Consider the following 12417-nt stretch of genomic DNA (forward strand, 5'->3'; position numbering starts at 1 on the left):
GTAGCTGATTCTGAACAAAAGATGAACGTGTTCTAGCGCATATTTAGTCAATGAAATGTACACACAACAGTACATATTTGACCAATTAATTTGTTGACATTTTAGGGGAAGCTGAGCTTCCCTTGTAGTCTTAGAGCAATCGCCACTGGTGTATATGTAAGCCAGAAGAGTAGATGAGACTATTCCACATATATCAATGTATTGTATTGACATATGATACTTTACTTTTATTGATCCATTCAGGCATGTTTGTTACTGTACTTTTACTTCAACTGAGATGTAATATTATAGTATATATAGGCTATTACAGATACCGAAGAAGGCTAATATTAATCCCCTTCCTGGCCCAATGTTAAAAAGCCCATAAATAACTAATTAAATGAATTAATAATATGATATCTCTATAAAATCACTGGTGTCAGTGCGTCAGTATTGAAAGACGTGGATACCACCAGTTGGTGATCATAATCAGGAAAGTCATCTATATTTGACAATAATCAATTATATATATTAGAAAGGCTTTAATCTATGCCTTACCCTCTCAAAAACCTTCTTCTAACTTATATTCAGTTTGGTTTTTACTACATGGCCGGATGTACAGTGAATTATTCATACTGTAAGTGCACTAAGCCCTGGTGGTTACCATTCATTTCTTTCATCCCATGTTGCCCTAATTTTGACCTGATACAATATCATAGTGTTATTTACACATCACCATGTCACTTTAAAATTAGATTTTATTTTTAAACAAAACCCTGAGCAAACCTTAATGCACCATGAATCAGATTTTTTTTTTTTTTTTTAATGTACCTTCAATCAAATGACGATGCACAAAGTGAAAGCTGTTGCTTGTAGTGACAAAACCTGGAGAGTCGCCACCTAATTATGTCTCTGCAGAGCTTTTGGCCTCTTCTTCACTCACAGCTACCACGGTGAACTACCTGGCCAGCATCAAATAGAGGAGTCGGTGGAGCCTGCTGGTTAGAAAATAATTCAATTTACTAACATGGCAGCCGAAACAACTCTTATAACGGGATAATTAGTCAGGGCTGTGTGTGTGTCTGCATGTTGTATTAGTGGCCAATAGATAAATAAATGAGCGTCTGTAAGAATAGTACAGTATTTTCAGACAGGGAATGGTTAGCCTAGCTTAGCAAAGACTGAAAGCTGAAGGAACCAGCCTGGACAGGTCGCCAGTCCGTCACAGGGCTGACATAAGGAGACAAACAACCACCTATGGGCAATTTAGAGTCGCCAATTAACCTAACGTGCATATCTTGGGACTGTGGGAGGAAGCCAGAGTAAAACCCACACAGGCACAGGGAGAACATAAAAATGTAAAAATGATAAGTTATGCGTAGTGAACAATTCTTTATGACTCTTCTTGGGGTTTGATTTGGACCAGGTTTGACACCAGCTCTCATACAGACTCACAATGCAATTATCACAGTAAGTCGATTTAAAGTTAATCAGCTTTATGAGGCCTAATGTTGCATCAATAAGTCGTCGTAGAGAGGTTGCCAGATTTGATACCATCCCGCTAAGTGACCTTTACCAAAAACCTGTGCTCATCAACTGTATCTGGGAAACCCGCACAAGTCGGAGACACTGTACAGTACAGAGGGACTGGGCTGACGAATAAACTGTTGCTGGTAAAAATGTTTTAAAAAAAGCTTCAATCCGTAAAACAGCCAACTGTGTAAAGCGTTAGCCATGTAGCTCTACATTTATCTCAACCACCATGCAACACTTAAAAAGAGTTTCACCTTTCCGAAGTTGGTAGAAAAACTCTCTCAACCCACAGAAAAAAAAAAAAAAGTTCAATCCTTCCAATGAAGAGAAAACATGTTGGAGTTTTCTACACTGCATGAAACTGACTAATGGAGCCTGTATCACCACAAACCCTGACAGTGATAAACGAAGACATTTCCATATGAGAGGGAAGGCGTCCGCGGCTCTCTGTTCCCCCGCTATGTGACCACCTCGAGTCACAGGTGACTCATCCAATTTGTTTCCCCGAAAAACACCAACAAGCACCGCAATTATCACTCAGCACCGTTCATTAAACTGCACCTCACGGCGTCCGGCTCGTTAGCCTTCGATTGTACTTCACTTGTACGAAGCCTCTGCTGAACTGTTAAATGTAGATGTATCCCTGAAGCGACAGGATGGGTTTATCCAGCCTCACACGCTTTGATGATTACGGCTTTGTTGACGCAGCTTTATGTTGCTGTTTCATATATCACTGACTGTCCATCCTAGTTTACAAAGTAGGATGTGATATATTGCTACAAGAAAAGATGTGCGACCGCAAGGTGAGCATCAGTTGTGTTTAGGTAGCCAACTGTCTCCATTTTGAAGCTGTTAAGTGTGTTTGCATGTCTAAAAGTCTGTGAAAGCTGATTTTTCTTTTTTTTTCTTCACATTTTAGTGAGATGTTATGGCAATAAAACTTCAAAGTCTTGTATCTTATGTCTATTTGGAGGAATGTAGGCTCGAAGCAGCATTCCAGTCTCGCTTTCCTTTTTTTGTAGTTTCTTTTTAGAGAGAGGGTGTGTGTAGGTTTGATCACTGCTAGAGTGGGAGTTGAGATTTTATATACTTTTGTGCTGATGCCTCGTCATTCAAATTCTAGGATAATGTAAGCAACTTATAGGATGAATTATCGCTCCGACTGCGCTGCGAGCATAATAGTGTGGGTGTGGTGTAGGTTTTTGTGGATGCCGAAGCTTCCTGTTGATCCCTCTGGAGGTGGACATACCTGCTCTCATCCCCCCTCTGTCCTCTATCAGCCCTGCCAGCTCTCTGTGTAGGCACTCTTTATGCTTTAATACCACAGGAGACGCTCACAACAGATCCTGTGTTTTGGAAAAAATGCTAAAATTCTTTAAGGTGAAATTGGGTTCATATTCCATAAAATGAAAACTGGCATTTGAAATGTTGAAAGAAAAATTTGAAAGTGTAAACTACAGTACTCAAAAGTAAGATTAAGAGCTGGAAGAGGAAATCTAATATTGTTTAATAATCAAGAGGCTACTGTTGGTGTTAAGTTCGGCTTGCAGTTAATCGAAGTAGTTTCTGAGCTCAAACTGAGTTTTGGTAGGTCCTATAGTGTATAAATTTACATTTCCATGGCTTTATTGATTATAAATCTAGGTGCAAGCAGATCTAGGTGCTGTATAAATAATGAAAGTATTAAAGCTCTCAGTCCACAGAGAAATGCACACAGCATGTATTCAGAAACTGCCGTCAGGACTTCTGGAACTTTGTGATGTCATGGCCATCCCAGATCCACCATCCAACATTTGTTTTTGTTGTTTTAACTTTATTGACAACACAACACCAAGTGGTCATTCCATCACTGAGCTAGGTACAAGAAAGAAAAATGTAATTTCACATCCATCCTAAGGATAGTAATATTAGAGACCTAAAGTTTTTTTTTCCTGAAATACCAGAATATTTTTAGTCTTAATTTGATCGTCTGTTTGGAACATTTCATCACCATTTGCATTTACCGATGACTTTTACCAAGCTACAGTAGTAAGCTACAGTCCGTTACCTGTGGTTGGCCTGGATGTACATCATTCAGAAAACAGTCAGCCAATCAGAAGAGAGACTCAGCATCTTCTTATGGATCAACACTTCAAATAAAACACAGGAAAAGTGTAAAATATGGGACCTTTTGAACAGTTAATTTAATGAATAAAACAGGTCCATAACTCTTTACAGTGTGGAGGTAAGAAGCTACTTAACAAGCAGTTGTGTATGTAAGATAATGTATGGCTATGTGGAAAATTTCCATGTGGAATATCTCTATTTATGTTAAAGACATAAAGACATGTTCCAAATAATCTAATAAATGTCCTGTACCTGTACCTAAGGTGAGGTGCTCCACCAACCCCGGCAGTACCGATCAATATGGACTACTGACGATCAATGACTGCAGCCAACCCAACCCATAGATATGAACATCTACAAAATCTTGAGGGACCAAACTACCAGTGTGAGGTCGTCCTCAATCGACTGAAAAGGGAGCAACACTGTATAAAATCTACATCACATATTGAGGGCTTCAGATGCTTCTCTCTCATTTTAATATTATTTTGGTCCCATCATGGGGGAAAATGCACTACCAATATTTATGTTTTTCTGATAAATAATGCCTCTTCCTTGTGGGAAGCAAATGTGGAGGTGGTGTGTTGTTGTTGCAGTCCCCACTGCACATCCTTGGACCGAGATGACAGTCAGGAAAACCAACCCAGAGACTTAAAGGTTAAAGAACGAGTGTGTAGGATTTAGTGGCATCTAGTGGTGAGGTTGCAGGTTGCAACCAAATGAGACCCCCGCCCTCCTAAATACTACACACAGGTCCTTTAATGGATGATTATTGCCTCCTGTGTTGTAGTAAATCCTCACCAAAATATACTATGCATTATAAATATACTGAATGTTAAACTTATACAGTATAATCCAATGGAATAGCTATGCTTACAACTGAGGTTAGATTTGTATGTGAACCAGCCTTTACTGAGAGATTGTTATAGAATGGAACCTGGAAGGAATTAAGTTAAAAAAGAAAAATGGTCTGAAGGCCCTGGGAGCAATGGTGTTGGAGCCATAGCGAGGCCCAGATTGAAGATGGACGAGGGCCTTAGGTTTAGGGTGGTGGAGAGGCTCTTGGATGCCTGGTCCTACTGCACACCTTGGCACAGGAGCCTGAGATAGGGTAGACAAGAGGCTTCTGGACACCTGATCCCACACGGGGCTGGACACCATTGTTCCCAAGGCAGTGATAGGTTCACTTTAGAAAATAAGTGGAGAACCCACCTAAGAAGGAACTATGTATGATTGTGCACAGGCTCTCTGTCTTCAGTTTGGATCTGGATCTGATCTCGCTTTTGTTCTTGTGAAAGAATACATTCTATTGCATTGGACTCATCATCTCCGGTGATTTCTTTTTTTAATCTTTTTTTGACTCCAGTAAAAGTGCAGTTTTGTAGAAAGTTAAGTGTTGGTGAAGAGGTCTAAACTTAGTCTCTGGCCCGGACCTGGACCTTTTTCCCTCTAACACCTGCTGCTCTGATACAGAGGTTTTGACTTCCTCCATCACATCACCAAATGTGTGTTCAACCTCTGGAGCAGGACACTTGCTGGACAAATTTACAGTCTGACCGTTTCCCCTCACTACAGCCCTGTGTGGCATTTGATCTAGCATTTCAGATGCTAGGCTAAATCTCACATGCATGCTTCAAGATTTTAGTCTGGAAAACATCCAAGCCCACAGCTGGAAATCTGGCCAATCAGACAGCCATGAGAATAAAACAGCAGGCTGTGAAGAGCCTGTCTTCACCACACACAGGTTGGATATACCATTGATTTTCAGCATCCGAATATATTCTTTTCCAAAACAATAAAAGCTTTTCTAAACACAGTTCTGTGTTTTCCTTTTTGCTTCTAAACTCACATTAAAACAATAAATCGGACTGTGATGAAACATGCACAGACTGAAAATCACAGCACGGCCGTTGACTCATGAATGTCAGAGGGTTTACGCTCCGTCAGTCATGAGAGAGGGAGAGTGAGTGGATGCAAAGCTTCTCTATCGACACACAGATCAGAGCAGCACAGTGAATGTTGTTAACAGGACCTGGGGGGAGATGTTTTGACAAGGCCCCCGGGGATTCTTAGGCTCTATAGTTTATTTGACTTTCTCTTTGATCAGGTTCGTTTCATTTTAATTCTGTTACTTATCTGCTTTGAGAAGTTGCGAGGTAATGTGAGGTTCTTTCTTAATTCTGCTTTTTTGGTCAAAGAATAACAGTAAGTTAGTTTGGTTATACTGTTAAATTTTCTGTTGGCAGTGATAAGCAAATAAATGAATGTTATGTGTGAATTAACCTTAACCTGAAGCACATGAAAGGGATTATACATGCTGCACACTGCTGAGACTGTTTCCCTGTGTTCCTTATTTTCTTAATTGGCATTAAGAGATTATCCAAAAATGGAAACCTGTGAATTTTTTTTTTTTCATCCTCAGTCTGTATCTTTAATCACTAAATTGCTTCACGGTTGTTTCAGCTCTGCACTTGCCAGACATCACCTGTCACTCAAACACTGAGAGCTTTGATGTCTACTTGCGTGGATTTTCTGTGGATAGTATGGGTGCATTAGAGCTGGAAACGGTGCGGCAGAATAACCACCTATTTATTTAAATTTCACTGTCTCACCCGGAGCGTATGCTAGAAGCTTTTCCTTCACCTGGTTTGCTTCTCGGGTTCATGCAAATCGAGCTGTTCTGAGCTCCGATTAAAGTTTCATAAATATTAAAGTTGCACAGTTTGAAACTTCACAATCAAGAGACTTATAATAGAGCTTGTGTGGCGTTCAAGGTCGATAGTCTGTTTTGATAATGGGAAAACGCTGCCTGGGCTGCAGGGGATATCTTTGATTTGACAGTATTGCTGCTGACCACTGGGGCAAACTGACCTTGCCACATGTGTTTCTTTTAAAGTTCCTCTCCAGACATGTTTTTAAACTATGTCAAAATACTTTATTCCACCACTCTACTCTCTGCTATGATTAATGTTTTGTTTCATGTGGTTTTCCCACATAAAAGTGACGAAAAAAAAAAAAGGGAAAACCGGGGCTGGAAGTGCATCTACTTTTAATATTTTTGACAGATTTGATTTTCAAGTGGGCCATGAATTGGGAAAAGTTGGGAACCACTGCACTAGACGAATTCAAAACGCTTTGCTGCTGCAGTTGACCCAGAATCTAAAAGTAAATATAATTGAGCTGCAGATCGTATTATCAGTTTCCAGGATGCCAGAGTCCGTCCTGACTGGCACACATAATGGAATTTAACGCTGTGGGACAGTGTCTGGTTCTTACACTGAAAAGTTGAGTTTCAAAGAAACAGATATTTTCTATCTTTTGAACCAATGGTTCAACAATGAGAGTGTTACGTTCAGAAAAGCTCTGACTGTCACTCACCTGATATTATCTTTGCAGACAATGAGGCAGGAATTTACTTACAGGTGCCCCAGATGCCCAAAATTACTCCTTTGAAACTGTATTGAGGTTGAAGTTTTCTAGTGGTGTGCAATTTTACTTTCTGTATTTTATTTTTTTTTTTTTCACTATGTTGGATCATAATGAAAACATTAAGCATTATTCCTACCCACTGCATTTCACAAGAGTATGTCATTAATGTTCAAAGGCTTGTATGTCATTGAAATTGGTTTTTTTCAGGTTAGAGAACGTTCAAAAACACACAGGTAATGAAAAAACAGTTTTTTCTTTTCTTCACTCCTGAATGAAAACATATTTTTACCAGATGTTGTTAACACTGTTATCTTAAAAAAAAAAAAAAAAAATGCCAGTACGGCTGAATCCAGGCCTGAATCCAGTACCTTCTGTTCTCCCAGATAATATCAGACAGAATCAACAGAGATGACCTGGAGTCAGAACATTGGCTGCTTTTTTTTTTCCCCAGGATTTCTTGCATTTTCTTCATGCTCTCATTAGAATATATATATACATTTGCATACACACACACCCACACACGCACGTATATATATATATATATATATATATATATTGTCTGTGCTGCCCTTAATTGCATTGCATATCTCTGTGTTTATCTGTCTACTCATCTCTATTCACACACAGTATGTTGTTGACCCTCCCTAACCCACATCCACACAGCACATTTAAATGGTTTTAAAAGGAACTGTGTTTTATACGGAAAAAGCACGAAATGGATATACGGCACATTACATTCTGTAGCTGCAGCCACTGTAGTCATATGAAGCACAATGTAAAATAAACTCTTGTTTAAGGCTTCAACCAATCATGTTTCATCACTGGTTAATATATTGATTGTTTGTTGATTTATTAATAATTTAACCAATATGATGCCAAAACTAAAAAATAATGAATACCATCATAATTCCACAGAACTCAAGCTGACTTTGTCAAATTGCTTCAATTTGCTTCAATTAATGATGATATAAAATAGAGAAAAGTAGCAAATCCTCACACAGGTGAAACTACCAAAGAATAGTTGGGATTTTTGATAAATTAATTATAGACTTTCTGTCAATTGACAAATCTATTAATTGTTTCAATTGTTTCAGCACCACCTGGTGGGAGATGTGGATAAAATCTCCCACCACCACCAAGTCAAATCAATTCACTTTACGTAATAATTTGCTGGATTAAGGTTAATATTTTTAATACCTTGTACAGAATCATCAAGAGACGAATGTTAGGGAAGTACAGCATTAAACTCAAGCAAATGGGCCATCCAATCAATACACACTGCGCCACCACCTCTACAAAACCTCCCAACCCCAAACGCATCCATCCAGATCTGATCCTACTGAAGAACCGAGACGTTCAGCCACTGATGGTGGTCAGTAGATTACACTTTGACTTTGTTCCCCTTGTGAAGACGGAGAACTCTTGTAACATGTTTCCACATTTTTTGCAGTTAAACTTCTTCAAAAGGAAAAGCCACATAGATTGTAGTTATTGAATTGGAGAATTGATATTGAATCATGACACAGCGAATCAAAATTGAATCTAACCGAAGCACGAGATTCCCAAAGATTCCCAATCCTCCTTTATATTTTGCCATGGTAAATGTTCTGGGGCCAGTTGCACAAAACACCTTGGGTTAAGATTTTCTGAGTTAAGGTGTCCTTAATTTAAATACAGTTGCATAAAACAACCTTAAGTCTAAAGGTTTCCTTAAAATGTTCACTCAAGTATTTAAGGGTTTCTCCTTATCTTGGTCTATTAATAAAGGAATCACTTGAAGTCAGTTAAACTGTTCAACAAAAGACCTTAGCACCCAAATAAGGGTAAAAACTAAAGGTACCTCTGACTCTAACTGCAACATGACTGAGGTTATGGAGAAAAATGAAGAAAATGCACACAGCCCAAGAAGAGGGGGAGAACCCAGGCGCCACCCTTCACCATGAGGAACTGATTCTACATCACAGGTTAATGATTTGTCTGAACGTCTAGCTCAATGATTGCTCAGAAGTGCTAATGGCGGCAAGTCAACGGTCTCCATGGAACTGCTGTAAAATCTCTTTCACTGTTGCAAATGCCTTTCAAACTTTTTTCCTTAACTAAGGAAACATTTTAAGAGATTCTGTGCAACACCTTTAAGTAACTCCCTCAGCTAAGGAGAAATTAAACCCTAAGTGTCATACTTAAGGTGTTTTGTGCAACTGGCCCCTGGAAATTAAATTTATAAACTGTTTATGGATCAAATATAATGCAAAGCTGCTCACTAGTTTACAACAGAGGTAGTAAAGGTGTAAGTATAATCTCTATAATATCATGTATTATCCTATATCTCACCCCATAGTTTAGGCTACTACTTTAAATGAGCATCTCAGTGTACAGCTCACGATCATGTACAAATACACTATGGACACATTTACACCAAACTCCATTGACCTTATTAGGAATTTCCTGTGAGAATAAAGGAATAAAGAATGGTCTAAATGTCAGTGAGAAAAGCAGCCAGCAGAAATGAAAGCCTAACAAAACCCCACGGTTTGGTTCCTTCTGAAGTGCCTTTGAGCAAGAGAGGTACCGAATCCCCACCAGAAGATAAGTGGGCAAAGAGAGAATTGAGGATTTGCTAAAGAATCTGCAGGGTTTTCTGGGTACTTGGTGCAGCAGCGTTCTCCAGTTAGGTAATTAAACCACATTCGTTTTGGGTGACGTGAACATTTTGACAGCCCCCGTCTGCTTTTAGTCAAAGGAGGCTTATGGGAAGAGAGACAGAGAGCACTTCCACTGTTTATCCTGTGGGGTGGATCAACATGGGAAAAGAGCAGATCATGTGTGAGGGACTGAAAAAAAAAGTATAGCTGGAGGATGGCTTGACAAGAACAAGCAGACAGTGGGAGATTATTTCCACAAATGATCTTAATTAATGAAAATAGAAATGCCAGGGAACAACTTCAGCTGCCTCTCACATTTATTCCACACAGAAACAAGCTTTCACTTATAAATTTGGCTTAAGGCTTTTTTCTTCTCAGTTAATCGTTTTGTCTATAAAATGTCAGAAAATAGTAAAAGAAATCCCTGTTAAAATCCCCCAGTCTTTAAAGATTTTAAGATGTTCAATTTGCGATGATATAAAACAGAAAAAAGCAGAAAATCCAAATATGAAAAAATACTGAAACACATAATCGCTTATCAAAATATCAGAGGATTAATTTTCTTCCTCATGGAATAATCTGCTGATTATTTAATGTCACGATTTCATGAATCATCATCAGTTTCCTGAGGTTAAATATCTAAGTTGCTTGTGTTGTCAAACTTTATGATCAGTCACAAACAAGCAGCAAATCCTCACGTTTCAGGAGCTGTTGGCTTGAAAAAATGATTTAAGTCATTAATAAAGTAATTAAATTAATTTCTGTTAATTGACTAGCTGATTGGTTGATTGGTCATTTCAGCTCTAAGTATAGTTTGGTTGGAATAATTGAGCTTAAACTCAATTTAGTCTCACATCATACTTAAATTAATTACAGTTGGAACAATTATTGATTAATTGATCAGTCACTTGATAGAAAATGAGTTGAAAAAGTCATTTTTGGGGGTAAAAATGCCCATAAAATCAGTTGTTGCAGCTTCTCAGATGTGAAATTTTAGTAGTTTTCTTCTCTTCTATGATAGTAAACTGAATATCATGAACTAAATAAGACTAGGGCTCCTAATTATGATTATTATTATCATTAATGATTCATTAATTAGTCCATAAAACGTGAATGACAATAATAAACAAATGTCAATCACAGTTTTGTCTAAATCTCTCTAAAGATACTGACTGATACTGAATATAAGACTGAGAAAAAAAATAGCACAAACTCAAATCAAAACAATGAATTTTTGCTTTAAAAAATGTCTTCAATGTTCAATTATTATCAAAATAGAGTCAACTCATGGGTTCAGCTGCAACAAGGACACTTAAGATGTCATTTTGGGCTGTGGGAAACTGTGATGACCATTTTCATTATTTTCTGACATTTTATAAATGAACAAATCAAGAAGCTAATGAGAAAAACTGATTATGAAAATCATTACTTGCTAATACTTATAATTAATTATCACAATTATAGGATACTTACACTAAAACAGCAGAAAACAAAAGGACATAAAGTGGGATAACTTCCAACTTTGTACCAAAAAGGTCAATTCCATATCATTAAAAGATTATTAGCAATATAAATATGATTGTCTCTATAATTAAGTTCCCACCTATGTCACCTTGAAAATGTGCTTTTTGTAATCTGTATAAATTCAGTTGAAGCTTTTGGTCATACTGGCATTCTGAGCTAGAAAATACAGTTAATATTCAGTATCATTTTTATTTTATTTATTTATTTTTTTCTGAATAATTTTAGTCACTCACAACATCGAAGTAAAAAACTAGGACAGAGACTCACCAGGAGCAGACACGTCGAGAAACACAAGGTGACCAAGAGCAAACTTCTCATCTTTAACCCTCAGGTAGACTCAGGAGGAACTGGTTAAAACAGGAGCCCGGACTTCATTTAAACTCCACTTCAGAGTTTTTCATCCCGGTAACAGGATCTGAGCAGCTTTTTAATTCCATGAAGAAGAAGAGGAAGAAGAGGAAGAAGAAGATAAAGAAGGGGAAAAAACACACAGCCACTGATGTCCTGTATCCACACTGGTCGCTTCCACTGAGCTGAATGTGCACAGCGATCAGTTTCCCGCAGCTGACTTCCACTGTCAAGGACACGACGACGAGCACAGACACTTCCTGTTCGGACTTTCAAAATAAAACATTTATTGGTGCTCTTAATAATATAGAATCAATGTACAACAATATCCAATTCAGTTCTATTTATGTATTGTTTTATTTATTTTATGGGTTTATAATTAGAGTTAGGGTAAGGGGCTAGGGAATGCATTATGTCAACAAGTGTCCTCACAAAAAAGAAGTACAAGTGTGTGTGTGTGTGTGTGTGTGTGTGTGTGTGTGTGTGTGTGTGTGTGTGTGTGTGTGTGTGTGTGTGTGTGTGTGTGTGTTTGTGTGCATTTGCGTGTTCCAAGTATTACCCATGTTGTGTGGACTTAAATCTGGTTATACAGTCACATTACCTTGGACTTGTTTTCCTTATGGGGACAAAAAGCAAGTCCCAATAAAGTGAATCATTAAATCAGGATAAGGTTAGGTTGAGGTTGAGGTTCAGGTTAGAGTAAGTCTCCATAATAGCATGCTTATATACAGTATATCCAGCATGCAACTTACCCTTTTAATCTTGCTTTTAAGTTGTATGTTTTTTGTTTATTTTTTCAGGCTTTTTGTGCCTTTATTGATAGTGCAGTAGAGAGACAGGAAATGGGGAGGCAGAGAGA

At 38.1% G+C, this 12417-nt stretch overlaps 1 protein-coding gene across 1 annotated transcript in view; it reads right to left on the minus strand.

The window, feature by feature from the left end:
• The window catches only part of vipr2 (vasoactive intestinal peptide receptor 2), a 71534-nt gene extending 59803 nt beyond the window's left edge, over positions 1-11731 (minus strand). The window contains exon 1 of the mRNA XM_056392327.1: positions 11478-11731. Within this exon, the coding sequence (XP_056248302.1) occupies positions 11478-11528 (51 nt within the window). The 5' untranslated portion in view covers positions 11529-11731. The remainder of the gene's footprint in view (positions 1-11477) is intronic.
• Positions 11732-12417: the final 686 nt, after the last annotated feature.

Source organism: Seriola aureovittata, chromosome 12, assembly GCF_021018895.1.
Source record: "Seriola aureovittata isolate HTS-2021-v1 ecotype China chromosome 12, ASM2101889v1, whole genome shotgun sequence".
Lineage (NCBI taxonomy): Eukaryota > Metazoa > Chordata > Actinopteri > Carangiformes > Carangidae > Seriola > Seriola aureovittata.